General features: G+C 38.1%; 1 protein-coding gene across 1 annotated transcript in view; it reads left to right on the forward strand.

Annotated features, from left to right (window-relative positions):
• Positions 1-23,982, forward strand: part of THSD7B (thrombospondin type 1 domain containing 7B) — a gene marked incomplete at its 5' end in the record, with an annotated part of 807,803 nt that overhangs the window by 257,604 nt on the left and 526,217 nt on the right. Inside the window, one exon of the mRNA XM_082630042.1 lies at positions 11,422-11,577. Coding sequence (XP_082486168.1) covers positions 11,422-11,577 — 156 coding nt within the window. The remainder of the gene's footprint in view (positions 1-11,421; positions 11,578-23,982) is intronic.

The raw sequence follows: 23,982 nt of genomic DNA on the forward strand, positions 1-23,982 counted from the left end.
AATTTATTTTTTTAAGCTACGTGTGTTTTAGGGTTTTTTTTTAATATCTCTGATGATTTTCTATTTTTTTCAAAGTTTTCGATTACAAAACAACTCATTGTAATTTATGACCATAAGGCTTCCTTCTAATTTGCAGGGGGAACTTTTAAACCAACCTGATTCTACAGATAACTTCTTATTCTTTAAGTTGATACATAAGCAGGGTCATAGGCATTATTGTGTGAAACTGTGTTATTGTGTGAATTAGAAAAAGTCTCCCCCTCTGGGTAGAAGTATTAGAAAGAGATACCGTCTGGGCATAAACCACAGAGTGTAGTTTGGCAGGAGGAACACAGGCTGGATTTCAGCTCCTACTTGACCCCTTGTTTGACTCAACCTGTATAACCCTATATAGAACCCTGTATATCAGGATTCTTTGGGTACCTTCATACTCTTTCAGATGTTCATCAAATATTTGCTACTAATTCCTTTTTATTTAATATCTGGGTTAGAACTGAAATTCATATAACCACATTAATTCATTGGTATATTTATTCAAAATTTGTTGCATGCCAACTATCTGCTTGTCAGTGTTGGAGGGGCTGGAATTACAGTGGTGAGCAGGTCAGATAGAATGGCTGTTCTTGTGGAATCTGTTGTTGCAGTTGGCAGTCAGTGTTAAGTAGAGAGGACAAAGTTGGTTATTGTCTGGTGGCCTGGAAGATGTGGTCCTGTCTTTGTTCTCACGATAAGAAATATGTTGGAGAGCAGGAATGGTAGTGTTAGGAGTCTGTGTCCTGTTTGGATTCTGTTTGGCCAGAATGGATGCAAGATTGTTCTGGATGAGTAACACTTTTGTCCTCAGGTGAGGTGACTCATTATTCTCTGTAATGCTGCATAGGAAGCTCCTGAAGGCTGACTTTCACGTCAAGTTGCCTATTCTACTTTAAAGATCTCTAGCTGCCAAAGGTCTGAAACTTTTCTGAGCAATCATGCTTACTGTTCTTTCAGGGTCCCCTCCACCAAAAAAATAGTCATGATAAACATGTCTTACCTTTGAACTTCACCAGATTGAAGAAAACAGTATTTGTTAGAGAGCCTCAATTAAGATATACAAACATTAAAAAAAAAAATTGTTGCGTGCAGCTGTATCTCATTTTATGATATAAAAAAATCTATATTACTTTGGAAAATTCAGTTCACCCTCCCTTTTAAAAATACGTAGGAACACTTTCAGAATTAATGTTTATTTGTATTTAAATAAGCTATGAGTACATCCACAGTGCTTTTAATATAAAATCATCTAATTGTGTTTTTAAATTAAATAATTGTTATCTCATTATTTTTATTGCTTTTTCTCTCAAATTAAGACTTCATAGAAAGCAACTATAATATTTTAAAACACAAATCACTGTCCTTTTGATATTATAACCTGTTTTGCTCTGATGATATATTTAAATGTACAAAAAAATGGAGTATGCAACTTCTCAAGACAGCTTTTTAATAACTTGACTACTGTCTAAACAAAAGACAAAATTTGTAAAATTCTACAGCATTTCAGCTGTTTTAAATGTCTGTATTCTCTGTATGCATCAGAATTCTGCCAGGGAATAGCATATCGTATTAGTTAATGTATTATCTCCTGATTATTACAAAAAAAAAATCAGCATGTAGGTTCCAACTTCAAGCAAAACACAGGTATTGAGAAGCACTGTAGTCAAATTAAAAAGATAGATTCCAACCAACAGCCATGAAAATGTGCACTGAATTCAAGAATTTTAGAGCCTTGAGCTGGAAGAGTCTAACATGGTGAAGAAAAGGAAAAACCAGAATCACACTGGCTGGGTTCAGGTCCTTTTGCTAATTATAGAAGCTGGGGCAGAATTTTAAAATTTAAATTGTCTCACTGGAAACTGGAGATACTAGTAGTACTTGTCTCATAGAATATTTTGCTAATTGAACCAGAATATACTTGTAGACTGCTTAGTCTACAAACTTAAGGTCAATATGTGGTCTAGTCCATGCATTTCCAAAGGGGATGATATTGCCCCCAAGGGGACAAAAAAAGATTCTTGGGGTGAAAAAAAAATCTTACACTTTTTACATATAAAGTGTATGTATATAAAACTTACTTACACACAGTATATTTGTGATGTGAAAATGTTATAGAGGAAAAAGGGAAAATAAGGGAAAAAATGTTTACAAATGCTCCTTGGGGAGGAGATAACATGACAAAAGTGAGAAACATTAGATAGTCTCTTTATTTTACAGAAGATCAATTGCTAAACAATTTGCCCAATTTACACAGGTAGTGGTAGACTTTCAGTTTAATGGATTTTAATGGTAGTATTGATATTAGGCCAATTGGCTTTTCAAAATCATACTCAATAAATTATTCAGAACATTGACTCCCTGACCTGCTAATCATAAAGATTTTCGAAGATATTAAGTCCTTACTGTACTCTCTGCTACCCCCTTTCCAATCCTGACCCAGTTCTTCTGAGTTGGATCTACCTTAGAACCCACTGGTTTATCCAAGTGGGAAGCTACTACTTTATAATATTGGCCTTGACATAGTGAAGAGCTATAGAAAGTAGGACTTGTAATGTATGAATAGGCCTGGGAGGAAAAGAACTTTCAACCAGTTTTGCAATGCAGGGGTTTTGGTTTGTAATTTTTGTGTTACTTCTAAAAATGTATAATGCAATTTCTCGTACAAAAGAATGAACTATTCTGCATTTATAAATGTTTTAGGCAGTGTCTCATTCCTCTCACTACTTAGGAACCTGCTGAATCCCATGAGCCTTCCTTTGAAGTCAAATTAACTTGTTCAGTCTAAAACAATTTGCAAATTTAAAGCAGTGTATGCTAACAAGGCTATCAGGTATAGTGGGCCCTTTTCTTTCCCTCCCTTTAAAAACAGGATGGTGTGCATATTTGTTTTAGAGAGCAATAGTTCTTTCTTGGATCTCTAAAATAATCACCACATATTTCCCCTTTTGTGGCCCCTTAGGAATGGCTTTAAGTTGGAGTTTGTGATGTTCTTGGAGGACCGTGTCACCTCAGAGAACATGGATTTCCCCTTCTTATTACCATTATTTAAAATTTCCATTGAATTATTCCCGGGTTGAAACATCCACCTTCTGTATCCACCTAAATCAGACCTTCTAAATCAGATGAAGGCCCTTCTTGCTGATGGAGTAACAGGGCATCCTGTGACCGGTACTGAAGTCTGGGAGACTTAGGTCTGCTTTCTTTTGCCACCTTCTGACCTTTCTTACCAGATCTTACTTTTCCGTGTCCCTTTCCCTGTCCCTGCTCTCTGACACATTTCTATCTCAACCATGTTTTTTTTTGTTTGTTTGTTTTTTGTATTTTTAAAATATCCTTTTTCTTTCCAATTCTTGCCCAATGGACTTAGGGATGTTTTACGGTCACCTCTGTTTTTCCTCAGTTGATGGGTTGGATATGGTTGATAAGGAAAAAGAATTGGGCTAGTGATGCTATGTGTACCCAGTGGAGGGTGAGCTTTACAGCCCTCCTTCTCCAAGTTCCAAGCTGCCTTAATGGCTTCTTTGGTCATCCTTTGCTCTTTAAGAAAATCTAGGGGTGGGCTGCTTATTGTGAACTCATTGTAATAACTTAGGAATGACTTTAATCTTAGATTTTATTTTTTATAAATGTATTTATTTATTTTTATTTTATTTTTGGCTGCATTGGGTCTTCGTTGCTGCACACAGGCTTTCTCTAGTTGCAGTGAGCGGGGGCTACTCTTTGTTGTGGTGGACAGGCTTCTCTTTGCTGTGGCTTCTCTTGTTGCAGAGCACAGGCTCTAGGTGCATGGGCTTCAGTAGTTGTGGCATGTGGGCTCAGCAGTTGTGACTCACGGGCTCTAGAAGACAGGCTCAGTAGTTGTGGTGCATGGGCTTAGTTGCTCCCCGGCATATTGTTGCTCCGGGATATTCCTGGACCAGGGCTCGAACCCGTGTCCCCTGCATTGGCAGGCGGATTCTTAACCACTGCGCCACCACGGAAGTCCCTTTAATCTTAAATTTTAAGATGAAAATAGTCATTATAATTTAGTTTCATCCTCTCCATCAAACCTTTAGTAATAATTTTAAGTACGTTTCAGAATCACATCAAAAACACCCACCTTGCTCCTCATTTTCCTCTAAAACACCTACCTTTCCTGAGGTTTGGCCTTTAATACTGATATTTTTAAACCTATTTTTTTCATTTTATTTCTCTTTAAGAATTTTTTAGAAGGGGACATAGTGTTCACTTATTCATTTTCCTAATTAATTATTACTAGTCTGAGAAACGATCAGAAAGAAATCCTCAAAAGAAGATGTGGTACGTATATACAATGGAATATTAGCCATAAAAAAGAATAAAATAATGCCATTTGGAGTGACATGGATGGATCTAGTGATTGTCATACTGAGTGAAGTAAGTCAGAGAAAGACAAATATCATATGATATCACTTATATGTGGAATCTAAAAATATTGTACAAACGAACTTATTTACAAAACAGAAACAGAATCACAGCTGTAGAAAGCAAACTTATGGTTACCAAGGGGCAAAGGAGTGGGGGGAAGGATAAACTGGGAGATTGGGATTGACATATACACACTACTATATATAAAATAGATAACTAATAAGAACCTACAGTATAGCACAGGGAACTCTACTCAGTACTCTGTAATGACTACATTGGAAAAGAATCTACAAAAGAGTGAAGATATATATGTGTGTGTGTTTAACTGATTCACTTTGCTGTACAGCAGAAACTAACGTGACATTCTAAATCAAATATACTCCAATAAAATTAATTTAAAAAAGAGGTACAGAGGAGAGAATATATCATAAAGAAATACATGAATATAGGTCTGAAGCCTACTGTATTTCTTCCCTAATTTTGTAATTGTTGGATATTGATCTAATTACTTTCTAAACTGGAATACATACTTCATTTATTTTGTCCATTTTTATTCTGAATATTGTTTTCCATCTTTACTTATCATGTTGTTACTCTGTAGCATTAAGAAAATCACTAGTTGGTAGGTATTTTCTAATTCACTATGTGAAATGAATGAAATTTGGAAAAATTTTTGACAGGTGGCCAAATTTCACATAATTCCTCCAATTAGAAATAATTATTTTTAGATATTATATTTATGGTACATACATCCTCCTGCCAAACTGTATTGCACAGTACTTTGCCAAGAGAGTCACAATATGGCTAAAATTAAGCTTTATTAGATATAATAGGATGAGATGTGATTTAATTCTTTAAGCTGCCTATAAGTGCTAGAAGACATATTTGCTTTTATTCTAACCACTAAGTTAAAAGAATGATGCATTATTTTGCAAATCCCAGTGGCAAAAGGCAATTGAAATAATACATGAAGCTTCTTTAAGGAAAATAGCTTTCTGGTTAAAACTGTAATATTATTTATCTTTCCCCTTCAACCGTTTGACTCCTTCAGTTTGTAGAAGCCTATTTATTTTAGCAGTTAGGTGGATTGAATTTCTGCCAAGTCAGTATGCTCCCTAAGTGAATATGCCAGAGGCAATACTGTTTCTCAAAAACCATTTAGAAAGCAGCATTTTTACATAAGTAGGCTCTTTCATTATTTTTGAATTAATTCTGAGCAATTGTTGTTTATATTATGATTCCCTGGACACCCTGTGGAATGAGGGGGTTCTGAGTTTTGAGTGAGAATTCCCTTTGGGATTGACAGGGCCTGCGTTTGATTTGGAAAATTGAAGTGAATATAACTTTTTGGTCTAAGTTCTTTGTGAAGGCTGATGTCTTTCTGCAAATCAAATATCTTATGTAAAATCAACTGAAGATAGAATGCAGGGGTACTCAGGTACCCCTAAGATAGAAAGCAGGCAAAATCATCCAGGTTTTAAGAGTTCCCAGGAAGTAGCATCACCTTTACTTTCTTTTCATCTCTACCTCCCTGAAAGTACTGGAAAAAAATCAATATGTTTGACTAATTTCTTGCCCATGATCAAGATCTTTCTTTCTGTTCTGAGGGAAAGCTGAGTTCCATTATGCCATGGCAGAATTGCCTGAAACACTTGCTAAATTTTTAAAGACTCATTTGATGTTTCATCTGATAATAGACATATTAAAAAACAAGAAAATGCCATTGGCTCCTGTGATAACATTTTTTACTCTAAGCAAACATTACTCATTTTTAAAATAAAATACAGAGGGTACCTAGTTATTAATTATAATTAACTAATTATGATGATGATGCAATTTCCGTTTAATTTCTTTTTGAGTCATTAAATAGCATTGAAATTTAGATCTTACAAAATGGCCAGCAGTAGGGGTGGGGGGGTAATATACTCTTATTGAATCTTTGTCAACTTATTTCTGTGTTGATTCAAATTAGTTTGGATCAGAGCTTGATTTAGTTTCAAAGAAGGAAGTGTGAAGGCCCTCATTTTTCTTTACAGTGGTGGTCACATGCTAATGATAACAACAGGCATTTTTCTTCTTAATTACAAATCATTTTGATTGAATTTGTATGTTCATCTAAAATCACTTTGTCCTTAAAGAAAATCATGAACTATGCACATTTCTAGAATTAAAAACAGTTTTTTCTTTAACATTAAATATATCAACTCCAGCATATTCCCACCCCCTTTGTTAATTAGCATTCTGTTCATGGAGTAATTCATTATTTAAGGTGACTTTGCAATCATTAGTAGTAGACTTGCACATTTCTTGTAAGGCAGGTCAATTTAATAATTTCTTATTGCAAATGAAAAATTCCAGGTTAGGCACTGAAATATTCAAAGCATTAATGACTACTGCATATGTACAATCACTTATCAGACCGTAAAATATTCCCTAGCTTTAGAAAGCTACTGCTATGTAGTGATATCAATTGATCCGAGTTAAAAGTTACTTTGTCTCTTTAACACTTTGTGGCCATGAGAGGTCTTTATAGGGACTAACATTGCAGCCTACAAAACCTAAATAGCCTATAAAACCTTGGGTAATTGCTTACCTAGTCAGGCAATTGGTCAACACAGGAATGGCAGAAGGTGTCAAGGTGACATGGTCTAAGGCAGCTGGAGAAAGTTGGACCAGCGTAAACCTTCACTGAATAGGTACACTGATTGCAGCAGGGATCCATTGCATTAGAGCAGACAATTATTAGCAAACAGAAATAGAGTTGTTTTAGTTAGTATATCTAGAGAAAGGATTTCAGGTGACTAGAAAAGCAGCTCCTCTTCCCACAGACATCATGGCTGGAGTTTGGTCAAGAAGAATTGAGGGCTCAGTAGAGAGTAAACTTGAGTAAACCTCCAATTTGAGGTGGTTCAGGTATGCCCCCCTACCCCACCCACCTCCCAGGATAATTTTATTACATCATGAACAGCTACAAATAAAAGAACAGTTGTTTAACGTGGAGCACATTTTGGTCTCACTACCTTCTGCTTCGTCAGGGAGGTGTGGGATGGAGCTTGAAGGAGTATTGAAGTGGCAATAAAGTAGGAGAGGAATTTGGATTTTGTTTAAAGGGTTAAACAGCCTGCAACCTTCATGAATATCTTGGATCTGTCGTGTCACTGGTTGCCTCCATTGTAGTCACTGTGATTCATAAACAAAATATGCTTGGTACAAATGACCTCATCTATTCTGTCTGATGCCTTCGTTCCATGGAAGGAAAACCAAGAGGAACAGGTGGAGGTGAGTCAGCCACCAGGGACAAGGCTCAGGTCTTGCTTTGCCTTGGACTGGCTGAGTGAACTTGGAGAAACCACCTAAGGTCTTTGGAATTCAGTTTTTCAGTAAAATTGCTGAATTAAACTAAATTAGCTCTAAAGCTCCCCTTCTAACTCTAAGAGTCAATAGGCATAGCGATATCCTGTGTTCACTTTTCTTGGGGAATTGACTACCTAAGTGATCTGAAGCTGGTAAGTGCTTCGTGACTTACTCATGATTTATTCCTAGAACAAATGTATCCCAGGGGGGCTGAAATAGAGAAAAGTTCACCCAAGCCCATTGATTCAATGCCTAAATGAAGCATCTTAGACATGTCCCTGAGACTGGAAGAATTTATTGACATGGATTAAGATCTACTGTCTTTCAAAGCAGCAGGTGCTGAAGAGGCATGAGTGCTCTGACAAATGGCCTCACTCCCACCCCTGAGCCTCCAATTATGTCGCTTAGTAGCCTCCAGGGAAATTCCCCCATTCCTCACCAGCATACCATGTCTCTCCCTAATTTCATATCTTAGTACCATTAGCCCTAATGTCCAACAGTCAATTGACTGACAGTTAAGTATTTATCAAAGGGGACCTTAGGAGACTTACCCCCTCACCTCCCAGTAATCATCAGCAGCCCTCCAAAAATAAGCCAAATAAACATAATATCTGTAAAAACATTGTCCTTGACAAATGCAGCTTCATGTGAAGTTCCCCAGTCTCTTTCCAATTGAAATACCAACACTAAGGCTTAACTGCCTTCTGGACAGTTAAGCCATTCTGGCGTTTCTAATGAGATTCAGTTCAGACCTGCTGTGAGCCTAGGTATTACGCTGGTGGATTGACCAGTTTCAACTGCAGGGTCCAACCTCAAGTTCAGAGATTGTGGCAGCAAGTGTCTGCTGGGTCTTGGAGCTGAGATGTTTGGCGTACCTTCTCAGCATTGATCATCAGACACTTAAGTTCTGTCTGGTGTTACAGGGAGACAGCCATGGCAAAGGAAAGAGAAGCAGCAATAATGGCTTTCTAGTCTTATTGTTGAGGCTCATGGACTCATGAATGCTTAGTACCAACTCACACTGAAAAAGAGGCTACATGAGGACAAGTGACCTTGTCTGTTTCACTACTAATCTAGCTTCAGCACCTAATACAATGTTAACTCATGGTAAGTACTTAGCAATGTAGGTTGAATGACCAATGATGCCACATAGAGCAGTGGTTCACAGCACAGATTCTGGAACCAGACCACCTTGTTCCAAATCCTGGCTCCACTGCTTGCTAATTGGGAATGTGAGCAAGTGAGTAAGCTGTGTCTCAGTTTCCCCATTTTAAAGTAGGAGAAATAATAGTATATATCTCAAAGTTATGCAGGATAAATTATTGATGTTTATAAACAGTGCCTGGCATGCACTATAAATGTTTATTAAACAGCTAGAGTAATCAGTTTATGTGCCCCCACTTCCTTTTCCATCATTACTTAGGTTTTGTTTTTGGAACTAAAGTTTGAGTTTGTGAGAACACATGCTTACCAAGCATGGGGCTGGACCGAAACACACTTCTGCCTTAAGACCTCTGGCTGTGCAGCTTTCTATTTATACAATACTCTAAAGCATCTCTTTCCATCAATCTTGTTAAAATGCTACTTGACTTACCCTTCTCGACTGAGAGTTCCTTGAAAGCAGACACCATCCAATACGGCCTGATTTAAACGGGTACTCAGTGGTTTTGGAATGAATGCATGATGTACTCAGTGAATAGCTGCTTGTTGGTCTTTTACTCACTCCTGGGGAAGGAATTGCAAACCCCTCCCCCATCTCACAGGTTCTTCTTTACCCCTGGTCCATCAGTGTCATATGTACATGCACAGTCCTGGTCACTCCAACCTCCCCACCCAGCTGTTGTTATCTTCAGCACAATCTCTGATCATCACCTCTCCTCAGCCTTCCCAGGAAACCCCTTTACTTTCCACCAATATCTGCTCTCTCTTCCCTTGCCTGTCTCTTCCACATGGCTTGCAATCTTTGACATTTACGTTAGCAATCTTGCTTTGTTCCTGTCTTTTATTTTAAGTCAGGTCAAATCCTTTTGGTAAACTGTAAAAGAATTAGTTGCAAACAAACCGTTATTATCATTTTCCTTTGCAACCTTTTGTTTTTCCCATTCACCCTCATAAACACCTCAAGCCGCTCCACTTCTTTCCCCGATGGTTAAAACATCTTCATGACAGTATTTTTGTGATTTTGCTCTTGCTTTGGTTTACATTCAAAGTTCTGCTGGTCACAGCTGTGATTTAGTTCGATCTGTATCTGATTCAATTCACATCTTATGTAAAGAGTGAGGAAGCAAAGTAGATGGGGCGATTTACTTCCCTATTGTCTCATACCAGTCTCCATCTTGAAGCACTTCTGATCTGCTTAACAGATGGAAGTGACATATAGGAAATATTTCAATCATAGTGCAAGGCAACCCATAAGATAAAACCATCTGGTCTTAAACCATTGGCTCACAAACTCTGAATTGCTCTGAAACCCACTTAGTGTGGGATCACTCTATGCAAGTGTCGTCAGGCATTTGGCTGTTCTTTTATTGGGTCATTTTGGGGTATTGCTATCCTAGCTCCTATTATGTTATAATCTCCATGAGAATCAGGAGCCCATCTTCTTCTTCATCTGTGTATTTTCATGATTCTCAGCATGGGTCTGCATAGGGAGGACACTTGATGAGCACCACTGTTGGACAGATGATTACTGCCTCCTACCTTGACCCAGTTCTGGGCATTCTCCGGGCGCAGATGCATACCAGGAAGAGCTGGAAAGTCCTAGTTGGCATTTCCTGTGGCTCCGCAGACACTCCTTGTGCCTCTGGGCACAAGTTTTTTTAGGTGTAATGTTAGGTTGTTCATACACCTAATGAAACTGACTTACACCTAATGAAACTGACTTCCAGGGGCTAATTCTGCCACTGCAGATCCTGATTTTTCTTCTTCTTCTAAAATCCATTTTTCCTCCATGTCTTCGAGAGGTCCACCCCTCAGGGGAGTAATAGCAGAAGATTGGTTACGCTAAACACCCCACCTCGGGGTTCAATTTTGAATTTTTCACAACAACCCAGTCATTTGTATAGTCGAGATAGACTCATCTTTTTTTTTTTTTTTTTGTGGTACGCAGGCCTCTCACTGTTGTGGCCTCTCCCGCTGTGGAGCACAGGCTCCGGATGCACAGGCTCAGCGGCCATTGCTCACGGGCCCAGCTGCTCCGCAGCACGTGGGATCTTCCTGGACCGGGGCACGAACCCGTGTCCCCTGCATCGACAGGCGGACTCTGAACCACTGTGCCACCAGGGAAGCCCGAGATAGACTCATCTTGGAACTTCACAAAGCCACTTAATTTTCTTAAACTTCATAACTCTAGATAATTTTTATCTAGGTTTCCAGTCCTCTCTTGGATTCCCAGGGAATACTCTGTCAAACAGGAAACTCAAATTCATGCCCTTTGTCACTGTCTTTTCTTGCCTTTCCTCACCCCAACTGCTAATAATGTGCAGCTAAGTAGTACATATTGGAAGAGTGTTGATATTTTGTTTGCATATAATCTGTTTAACCATAAAGCTGATGTGAGCAAGGCAGGCACACAAATAAAGATGGGAAAAATTCTAGGGATGTTCAGAGGATGTGACTCAGGCCATTTTTTTTTTTCCATCCATTCAGTCTCTAGACCCGTGGAAAAGACATTATGTTTGGGACCTGCCCCTTCAGCTTCTCAGCTCTGCAATATCCCTTGCTCTACAGACTGTATAGTATCTTCCTGGTCAGCCTGGGGCTTGTGCGTCCATGAAAACTGCCACGATCCTCAGGGAAGAAAAGGTGAGTGCCTTGTCTGTGTGTGCTTCACTTCCTTCCAGTGCACGCTATTTATTGTGGTCACTAAATAGCCCCTTAAGTCTGCTTAGGACAATATTTGTTTGTAAAATGTAGATAACCAGCTCAAGTCTGACACCATTCAGTTATTAAGGAAATATTGGAGACATTTCTGTTGACACAGAATCCTACCTTGGTTGACCTTCCAATTAAGCTCGTAGCTGGTGAGTGACTATTACTGAAAAATGGTATAATTTAACCCCACAAAATATTTGGTCCTGACCAAAATGTCCATAAGACATTTGTTCCACACCAAAACGTCCTTCATATTTGGTCCTGTCCAAAATATCCATGAGCATATTTATCCCATGCCACATGATTTGATTAAGACCAAATTTCAAGTAGCTTTTGCCATGCACCAAATGTCTTATGGATGTTTTGGACCGGATCAAATATAACCTAACCATAAATTAATGATTTTTTACAAGTAATGGTTATACTGTAGAAATTAGATATGATTTCTGTAATCATATCAAGAAACAACGGTTTTGCATATCTCTTTATTATTTTCAGATTCCCAAAGGCTGAATCACATGCGGAATTTGATGTTATACTTCAAATTTTCATGAGGGGCATTTATGTGTGTTGTTTTCTTTTGATGTTGTCCTCAGGCTTAAAGTGAAATCTTCAACCTTTGTGTGCTTGTTTATATTTGTAACTCTATGAGACTAGATATCAATTACAGGAATAAAACTGTAAAAAATACAAACACATGGAGGCTAAACAATACACTACTAAATAACCAAGAGATCACTGAAGAAATCAAAGAGAAATCAAAAAATACCTAGAAACAAATGACAATGAAAACATGACAACCCAAAACCTATGGGATGCAGCAAAAGCAGTTCTAAGGGGGAAGTTTATAGCAATACAATGCTACCTTAAGAAACAAGAAAAATCTCAAATAAACAACTTAACCTTACACCTAAAGCAATTAGAGAAAGAAGAACCAAAAAAAAAAAACCCCAAAGTTAGCAGAAGGAAAGAAATCATACAAATCAGATCAGAAATAAATGAAAAAGAAATGAAAGAAACCATAGCTAAGATCAATAAAACTAAAAGCTGGTTTTTGAGAAGATAAACAAAATTGATAAACCATTAGACTCATCAAGAAAAAAAGGGAGAAGACTCATATCAATAGAATTAGAAATGAAAAAGGAGAAGTAACAACTGACACTACAGAAATACAAAGGATCATGAGAGATTACTATAAGCAACTATATGCCAATAAAATAGACAACCTGGAAGAAATGGACAAATTCTTAGAAAAGCACAACCTTCTGAGACTGAACCAGGAACAAACAAAATATAAACAGACCAATCACAAGCACTGAAATTGAAACTGTGATTAAAAATCTTTCAACAAATAAAAGCCCAGGACCAGATGGCTTCACAGGCGAACTCTATCAAACATTTAGAGAAGAGCTAACACCTATCCTTCTCAAACTCTTCCAGAATATAGCAGAGGGAGCAACACTCCCAAACTCATTCTACAAGGCTGCCATCACCCTGATACTAAAACCACACAAAGATGTCACAAAAAAAGAAAATTACAGGCCAAAATCTCTGATGAACATAGATGCAAAAATCCTCAACAAAATACTAGCAAACAGAATCCAACAGCACATTAAAAGGATCATACAACCTGTTCAAGTGGGGTTTATCCCAGGAATGCAAGGATTCTTCAATATATGCAAATCAATCAATGTGATACACCATATTAACAAACTGAAGAATAAAAACCATATGATAACCTCAAAAGATGCAGAAAAAGCTTTCAACAAAATTCAACACCCATTTATGATAAAAACCCTCCAGAAAGTAGGCATTGAGGGAGCTTACCTCAACATAATAAAGGCCATGTATGACAAACCCACATCCAACATTGTTCTCAGTGGTGAAAAACTGAAACCATTTCCTCTAAGATCAGGAACAAGACAAGGTTGTCCACTCTCACCACTATTATTCAACATAGTTTTGGAAGTTTTAGCCACACAATTAGAGAAGAAAAGTAAATAAAAGGAATCCAAATCGGAAAAGAAGAAGTAATACTGTCACTGTTTGCAGATGACATGATACTATACATAGAGAACCCTAAAGATGTTCCCAGAAAACTACTAGAGCTAATCAATGAATTTGGTAAAGTTGCAGGATACAAAATTAATGCACAGAAATCACTTGCATTCCTATACACTAGTGATGAAAATTCTGAAAGAGAAATTAAGGAAACATTCCCATTTACCACTGCAACAAAAAGAATAAAATACCTAGGAATAAACCTACCTAAGGAAACAAAAAACCTGTATGCAGAAGACTGTGAGACACTGATGAAAGAAATTAAAGGTGATACAAACAGATGGAGATATATACCATGTTCTTGGATTGGAAGAATCAACATTGTGAAACTGCTTATACTACCCAAAGCAACCTACAGATTCAATGCAATCCCTATCAAACTACCACTGGCATTTTTCACAGAACTAGAACAAAACATTTCACAATTTGTATGGAAACACAAAAGACCCCGAATAACCAAAGCGATCTTGAGAAAGAAAAACGGAGCTGGAGGAATCAGGCTCCCTGACTTCAGACTATACTACCAAGCTACAGTAATCAAGACAGTATGGTAGTGGCACAAAACAGAAAGATAGATCAATGGAACGGGATAGAAAGCCCAGTGATAAACCCACGCACATAAGGTCATCTTATCCTTGATAAAGGAGGCAAGAATATACAAGGGAGAAAAGACAGCCTCTTCAATAAGTGGTGCTAGGGAAACTGGACAGCTACATGTAAAAGAATGAAATTAGAGCACTCCCTAACACCATACACAAAAAACCCCTCAAAATACATTAAAGACCTAAGTGTAAGGCCAGACATTATAAAACCCTTAGAGGAAAATATAGGCAGAACACTCTGTGACATAAATTACAGCAAGATTCTTTTTGACCCACCTCCTAGAGAAATGGAAATAAAAACAAAAATAAACAAATGGGACCTAATGAAACTTAAAAGCTTTTGCACAGCAAAGGAAGCCATAAACAAGACAAAAAGACAACCCTCAGAATGGGCGAAAATATTTGCAAATGAAGCAACTGACAAAGGATTAAACTCCAAAATATACAAGCCGATCATGGAGCTCAATATCAAAAAAAGAAACAACCCAATCCAAAAATGGGCAGAAGACCTAAATAGACATTTCTCCAAAGAAGATATATAGATTGCCAACAAACACATGAAAGGATGTTCAACATCACTAATCATTAGAGAAATGCAAGTCAAATCTACAGTGAGGTATCACCTTACACCACTCAGAATGGCCATCATCAAAAAATCTAGGAACAATAAATGCTGGAGAGGGTGTGGAGAAAAGAGACTCCTCTTGCACTGTTGGTGGGAATGTAAATTGATACAGCCACTATGGAGAACAGTATGGAGTTTCCTTAAAAAGCTAAAAACACAGCTACCATACTACCCAGCAATCCCACTACTGGGCATATACCCTGAGGAAACCATAATTCAAAAAGAGTCATGTACCACAATGTTCATTGCAGCACTATTTACAATAGCCAAGACATGGAAGCAACCTAAGTGTTCATCAACAGATTAATGGATAAAGAAGATGTGGCACATATATACAATGGAATATTACTCAGCCAGAAAAAGAAACAAATTGAGTTATTTGTAGTGAGGTCATACAGAGTGAAGTAAGTCAGAAAGAGAAAAACAAATACCGTATGCTAACACGTATATATGGAATCTAAAAAAAAAAAAAGGTTCTGAAGAACCTACGGGGTAGGACAGGAATAAAGAAGCAGAAGTAGAGAATGGACTTGAGGACATGGGGAGGGGGAAGGGTAAGCTGGGACGAAGTGAGAGAGTGGCATTGACATATATACACTACCAAATGTAAAATAAATAGCTAGTGGGAAGCAGCCACATAGCACAGGGAGATCAGCTTGGTGCTTTGTGTACACCTAGAGGGGTGGGTTAGGGAGGGTGGGAGGGAGATGTGGGGATATAGGTATATGTATAGCTGATTCACTTTGTTATACCACAGAAACTAACACAACATTGTAAAGTAATTATACTCCACTAAAGATGTTAAAAAAAAAAACCCACAAAACTCTTCAGTGGCCAAGAGACAGATACAATGGATAAAATAAAGAAATTTAAATAATCAAAAAAAAACCCATTTTAAAAAAAAAGAAAAGAAAAGCCCTTGATGGGAGCTGTAGTGAAAAAAAATATATACATACATATACATGCTCCAGAAAAGATGTTAAAAAAAATTGTAGGTCTGAGCAGTGCTGTTTTCTTTGGTTTGCTGTTATATACACATCTGCATCTTCAAATGTACATTTTTAGTGGCATCTTGACTTCTCTTTTATTGATCCTTCAGTTTTTATTGATACTGTGTTCCTCAGTGGCAGTGCTAAAAGGAAATATTCATTTTACTTAGAGAAATGAGATCCAAGCACATTCCACAAGTTAGGTTGTGTTTGCTAAGCACTAATCCTTCCAGTTATCCCATGCAAAAGAAGAGCACATGGCCAAGTGCTTGATGCTACAATACTGATGCTCTCAGCTTAATTGTACCTCCATTTGAAAACTCACATTTCAGCACTTCCCAGAGGGCTCACAGGCACACATGGGCATGCCCAGGTTCACATACCCATGTCCCTTGGCTTTTCTCTTTATTCTGTCTCTTTTGTTCTAAGGTAGAAGAGGAGTATGTGTATTGCATCTATGACAGAAAGACTAAATTTAAGTCTTTTGTCAAACAATAGAAATCTGAATCTCAATAGAATATGGGGGTCTATTGGAAAGCTCATGCTACTCCTGTATTAGACACGTAACCAGAATGCCCCCCAAGCCTCTTTAGCTTATAGGTACAAATAATTTCCCATTAATTCTAACACTCACGATTTTTTTGTCTTGTGGTCCACACGTGTATAACTGGACTATGCAAGTCTCTTGTAGTTGTATGTGAGGCTCCCCAGGGTGACTTACCTGTTATTAGACCAGTCCTCTTATGTTTGATGTGTGTGTCTCTGTTTTAAGGTCTCTGTCTAGAACATCATTTGAGGCTGGACTTAGGCTCCCGCAGCCACTGTGGCCATGGCTGTCCCTGCTGGCACAAAGTTACTGCATTGAGTGTTGTCTTCCTTTGCTTTCAAAGCTGGAGAACCCACACCAGGCCAAGTGGGCCCTATATTCACTGGGACACTTTTGGTTATAAGTGACAGAAGCCCAATTCCAACTGGTATAAGCCAAAATAAGGGAACTTATTAGCTCATCTAGCTAAAAATAGAAGGGAAGGTAGGGTGGCATCCCATAGTATCAAGAGGTCAACAGAGCACAGTTTCATTCTTTATCTTCATCTTTATAATCTCCTGTTTCTGCAATTTTCTATTCTTTTCTCTTTCTATTTATAATCTATTTCTCCATCTCTTGCTTCTACTTTTCCCATTATTAGGTTCAGTTTAAGGCAGGTCCTCTCCATGGAGCAAAGACCAGGCATTAATTTTCTTTCTCTTCTTTTTTTCAACCACTAAACTTTTATTATATATCCTTCTTGTTGGTAGATTTAGTTTTGGTTAACATATGTCTTTTAGTGATTATTTGTGTCCTTGACAGGTGGGTAACAAGGCATCAACAAAATTCTGTAACTATTTGAGACACTCTGATTTGAAACATCTATTTCTTAGAATTTGTTAACAAAAATTCAAGTATTAGATGTTGTTCTAAATCCCTTCAGTGATATAAATAATTGTCTTTTATTGCTTAAGAGGCAATATTACATTCAAACCTTATTTTATGCAGTTGATGTTTGATTTAAAACAAAACAAAAAATTAGCCCTATATCATCCTAATTATCTAAGCTCAATGCTTAAAATCCATTTATGATTTTACTGGGGCAGATTTTAAAAGCCTTTCAATTTCATAGAAACTTTCAGAGGTCAGTTAACGTCAACATGGTCTGCAGATCACAAATTAGAGAATAAAGATTAAAAGTTTGTTTCCTTGATTCTTAGATCCATTCTTTTCACACGTTTTGGTTTCTAGATCTAATTGTGTCACAAAATCAATAAGCACATTTTATGTGGAGGGTTTTTTTTCTCTAGCACATTGTAATAAAATCAACATAACATCTTATAAAGGATAATATCTTATTTTTATGGTTAATTAATTTTTATCATCTGTATTGAGATATAACTGACATATAACATTGTGTAATTTTAAGGTACACAACATGATGATTTGATATATATGATGATGATTTGATATATATATGATGATTTGATATGTAATCATATATATATATGATTACTGCAGTGAGGTTAGGTAACATATCCATCACCTCACAGAGTTACCTTTTTTTGTGGTAAGGACTTTTAATATTTTTCTCTCTCTGTACCCTTGTGTTCATTGACACATTACTCACAGTAGTCAACATATGGAACCAGACAAAATGCCCAAAGACAGATTAATGGATAAAGAAAATGTTATATATATATATATATATATATATATATATGTATGTATATATCTCACATATATATCATATTTATATCATATATATAGAACGTATATATATATATATATAAATATTTTTCGGCCATAAAAAAGAAGGAAATCCTGCCATTTGTGACAATATTGAGGAAGCTTGAGGGCATTATACAAGTGGAATAAGTTAGACAGAGAGAGACAAATACTGTATAATCTCACTTTTATGTAGATTCTAAAAAACCCAAACTCATAGTAATAGAGAGTAGAATGGTGGTTGCCAGGGGCTAGGTGGTGGGAAAAATGGGGAGATGTTGATCAAAGTGTACAAACTTCCAGTTGCAAGATGAATAAGTTCTTAGGATCTAATGTACAGCATCTAATGTATAGCATGGTTAACAATACTGTATTTATACTTAAAAGTTGCTAAGAGATTAAATCTTAAAAGTTCTCACCACGCATACACACATAAGGTAATTTTTATTTTCGATGGTAAACGAAGTAGCAAGAAGTGTCTTCCTTAATAATTTCAGGAAGAGTCCTGGAATTGAATCTCACTGGCTGCTTTGTGTCATGTGTTCCTCTCTGACCCAAACGCTCTGATTGTGGGATGTGGGGCTGAACCAGCCAGGTCCTAGGCATGTGGCCACCACTGGAGGGACAACTCCATCCAAGCCTCACAAGCTGAGAGTGGGGCAGGAGCAACTCCCTTAAGGAAATATGAGGTCCTGATCCTGCAAGAAGATAGAAGCAATGCAGGGGTCAAACGTAATAGATGTTTATTAAATGCTTTGTCCTCTTTGTTCTGGCCCATAGAGTCTCTGTAACAATTCAGAAAATGCTTCTTTTTCCCAATTCTGTGTTGCAGTTTTGGTCACTTGAGCCAACTTTTCACAAAACCCTTTGTGAAAAACTGCACTTTCAACTTTATTTCTGTCTTCCTCTTGCACGTAACTCAGAACAGGTCCATGGAACTCATCTGGGAAACTCACAACATTCTGACGCTTTCATTCACTCCATTTTCCCAAGATGCTTTTATGCCAAACTACTTCATCATTGGCTTCTCTCCCCCTCTTGCATAAGTCAACTCTGACAAAGGAACCCTGGTACATCGTTCATTAGACTTCACCTGTTGTGGGTTAAATTGTGTCCTCCAAAAAGATATGTTCAATACTAACCCCTTGGACATGTGAATATGCCCTTATTTGCAAATAGAGTTATTGAGAATGTAATCAGGTTGAGACGAGGTCGTATTGGATTGGGCTAGGCCTTATTGTAATGACTGATATCCTTATACAAAGAGGAAAATCTGCACATGGCTACACACAGAGGAGAGTGCCTTATGAAGATACAAAGACACAGAAGGCAAGGAGAAGGCCATGTGAAGGCAGAGGCAGACATTAGAGTGAGGCTTCTATAGGCCAATAACTACTAGAAGCTAGGAGAGAGGCAGGAAAACAGTCCTTCCCTAGAGCATTCAGAGGGAGCATGGCTCTACTGACACCTTGATTTGGGACTTCTAGCCTCCAGAATTATGAGGCAGATTTCTGTTGTTTTACGTTACTCAGTTTGTGGTACTTTGTTTTGGCCACCCAAGGAAACTAATATACTGCCCAACTTTGTATCAGCATTTAGTTTCAGCAAGGATCCAACACTTCCTAAAATGTCAAAACTAAAGTGTGGAGAAGTAAAGAAATTATGCTAAATCCCATAGTGATTTAATAATGGCCAGGCCAGCACTAAGAACTTGCGTTCCTGTCTTCTTAGTCCACCGTTCCTTCTAACACTGGCTTCCTTAATGATTTCCTCCATAAGTCTAAAGAAGTTTGGATCAAGGCACAAGTCCAACACTGAGGTTAGCAGAGAAGTCCTCTGCCCATAGGCCAGTGGGAACCATTATCCATGAGAGCGAATCACTGAGCCTGATGTAGGAGATATGGCGTGAGGCATGGGATTCACCTTAGCTCCAGTGCATCATCTTTGGAGAGAGAGCAAAAGTAGATTGCAGTTGTATGAGAAGGGGAGGGTATTCCAAGAACAGCTTGAGTGCACCAGGTATCTGGGAAGTGTGTTTTTTGCCTTCAACAATAAATTTTTCAAAGAAAGGCTTAGCCTTTGGGGCTTGAAGGAAAGGGTAGAGACAGTAGAACTTATTTATCTGAAGGTGGTAGTTTTACCAGCCACCTGCAGAGCTTAGGGACATGTTGGGATTGGTGAGAATTACTGAGGCTAAGTGACCTGCCCTAGGAACTAAGTAATCACAGACGGGAGAGAGTATAAGCTGCAGTGATTGTTATTCAGGTCTGGGAGTTTGTAGTTTTATAAATGTCTCCCTAGAGTAGAAAGAATTTTTATTTGTAAGGTCTTACTAAAACCTGCCAGGACCACCTGCCTGTCATCCCTCTTGGGAAGAATAAAAAATAGAGTTCTCCCTCCAGGGAAATGATTCTGTGCCTACAAGGAGTCCAAGCGTGTTATGATGAGGCTAAGTCATCTTGTTATTTCCCCAGGCGTGTTATGATGAGGCTAAGTCATCTTGTTATTTCCATTGACTCGTGAGCATGAGGTCCAGGATCCTCTCAATCTAGGTCTGTCCCATGGTCCTACCATGGGTTCTGCCAGAGTCTCTGACTGGCACAAACTAAATGTAGTTGAGAATTCCACGGAGGCTGGAGTACACTGGTTAATGCATTAAACATCACACAACTCTGGGATATAACTGAATTGTTTAGTTTCATATTTGAATTGCCTACCCTAAAGAAATGCAGCGAACCTCCTAGCAGGAATCTAGGATAGTCATATTTTCCTGGATACTTTATACTCCTCTTTATGTATGGATGGTGGAGGATTTGAGGAGGAAAAACAGGCAAACCACCATGGCAAGAAATAAATGTGTAAAGTTGGAGGTAATGACTTTTTCTCCTCACTCGTCTTTTTCCCAGTCACGTGTTATTGCTTTGGTATGGTCCCTTTTGTTCACATTTAAAAATATATAGTAGAAGAGGATGGGAAAGCATGAAATGTTTTATTATCTAATAGAAGAAATTAGTTACTATAGAAATTATCTTCATGTGGCTGTTATTTTTAGGCAGCCACCCTTCAAACAGGAATCATCTGAGGTTTGTGGCCGTCAGCCATTCAAAGTACATTAGAAAATCTGCCGTGTACACAGCCTTTGCTCCTTCCGTCAGGTCTGTGACAGGCAGACAAGGGGATGGGTGTTCGGCAGGTCGGTACTTGTCAAGTGAAGCTAGGACACCTTTCAGAGGAATTTAAATTGGATCAGTTTTTATCATTCGTTGCTTTATCTTTGATACTCTCCCAGTGAGTTATAATTAGAGATACATGAAAGAGAAATAACCTGAAAACTTGCTGATGAACGAACTCTACCCATAGGTATAGTGCATTTATAAAAATTCTTTTTGATACATAGACATATATTTGTATGGCATCCTTGTCCCTTTTCAGATATATTCTAGAAAGGCAACCTTGCCTACAGAAGTTGTTCTTAAGAGAAATTTGATGGAGGCTTCCCGATATGGCGTTACAATAGGTAACTGCTTGTGTGTTAGGACTTCAGGGAATCCTACCCTCCCTCAGTATAGTATCCCTTGCCCCTACCCCCATTATAGCACATAAGGTCTAAATATCCCCATAGGAAAAGACATTGTGAAACTGAGAAGCCATGACCATCTATGAACATAGTCTTTTATGCTCTGAAACAAATCAATTTAGATGACACCCTAAACTAGGAAAATACTGACATGTTTTAGATCTTATATAACAATGATGGGGAAAATTTCCATTTTCATCCATGCCTGCTAGAAAGATCCACCATTAATGAGAAGTCTATGAAATAATTTTGCTTTGTCACAGATCACATGTAAGACAGTTGATTTGTGTGTGTGTGTGTGTGTGTGTGTGTGTGTGTGTGTGGTTTGTTTTTTTTTGTGGTACACGGGCCTCTCACTGTTGTGGCCTCTCCCGTTGTGGAGCACAGGCTCCGGATATGCAGGCTCAGCGGCCATTGCTCACGGGCCCAGCCGCTCTGCGGCATGTGGGATCTTCCCAGACTGGGGCACGAACCCGTGTCCCCTGCATCAGCAGGCGGACTCTCAGCCACTGCGCCACCAGGGAAGCCCTGTAGGACAGTTTGGTTTTTTTCTTTTTTCTTTGTTCCATGCCTGTGTGTGCTGGGTCTGGTGTTGGGCTACGCCTCTTCCTCATCCTGAGCATTGAGGGTTCTCATGCTCATGATCTTCTGCTTCTTATTTTCTGTATTCATAAGAAGGTGTCAACTTAGAACAATACTATAAGACGTTACCCTTGCAGGAATGGTTGTTGATTTCTAAAGAGCTAGAATCAAAGATTCCATCTGCTCAGGTTCTTTGACTCAGAGTTGTTAACCAGCGTCGAAGGCTGCAGAGGTGAGGGGCAACTGGAATGCTCTAAGAGAGAATAAGCTTCTGTTATCCTTGGTCAACCTGCTGGATGTTTCTTCAAGCCTGTCCCAACAGAGTTAGTGTAGAGACAAGTGTTGGCATTGGTGGCTTTGTAGAAGCTCACGTGGACACTTTTGGGCCACTATAATTCATGTGAAGATATAGGTCCTTAGACCTGGATTGACCCTCCTGAGCCTCCTTTAAGTTTTCTATGGCTTCAATTAAAAAACATTGACCTCTCTTCTGCCACTGGCACTTATTTCCTTTTCTTTCCCCAACCCACAAATCATCCTTTTTTAATTATCCTCAGTAGCATATGCACTAAAATAGTAGAATATATACTAAATTCTTGGGTTCATAGAGAAGAACCGTGCAAATATAGTTTCACTAAAGTTGAACTGAATCTGTGGTCATGAAGTGATTATTAGAACTCCTTCTTGCTACTCAGTACCTAAAGTTCTGATATGTAATCTGCACAGCTTTATTTTAAGGAAATGATCCATTGTACCTGTCAGATTCACTGTTCTAAGTGGGGCTAGAACACGTCATACACAAGAGCTGAATTGAATTCTTTCTTGTGAAGAGGTAACAACTCAGGAAGACCTCAGCTGAATTTCCTACATATCCATTTTTGTAATTGAAGTATAGTTGATTTACAATACTTTGTTTCAGGTGTACAGCACAGTTATACGTATATATGTATATATGCAGTTATATATATGTATGTGTATGTATGCATATATGTATACATATGTACATATATGCATATATATGTGTGTGTGTGTGTGTGTGTGTGTATTCTTCAGATTCTGTTCCCTTATAGGTATTACAAAATATTGAGTATAGTTCCCTGTTCTATACAGTAGGTCCTTGCTGGTTATCTATTTTATATACAGTAGTGTGTATACGTTAATACCAACCTCCTAATTTATCCCTCACACATATCCATTTAATCAGTTACGTGACTTAGGAGAAGTAATAAATTATCATCTAGTATTAGTTTTCATGTATGTAAAATGAGAATAGTAACTTATGAAATTGTTTAGGGGATTTATTAATTTGGGGTAATAGAAGTAAAGTGGCTATCACAGTCTTGGTATAGGTTGGATGCTTAGTTAACATATGTGCTTTTTGACTTGTTGGACTGTATGCTCTGTGAAGAATAGATTTATGTTTTCTGTTCCTCCTGTGGCTTCCCACAGTATATTATAGTGATCTACATATGGCAGTTAATGTTTACTGAATGGTACTATCTGATTAGTATGGAATTCAGTGAATGAAGGTAAATGGTTGGCTGGGCCCAGCCACTGTGGACTTGGCAGTTGCGTATCTCTCAGAACAGAAGTACCCAGAGGAAGCCTGATGTCTATTGCAGCCATGAACACCAGTGTGTGATTAA

The sequence above is a fragment of the Mesoplodon mirus genome, assembly GCF_964341445.2.
Source record: "Mesoplodon mirus genome assembly, chromosome: 8".
NCBI lineage: Eukaryota > Metazoa > Chordata > Mammalia > Artiodactyla > Ziphiidae > Mesoplodon > Mesoplodon mirus.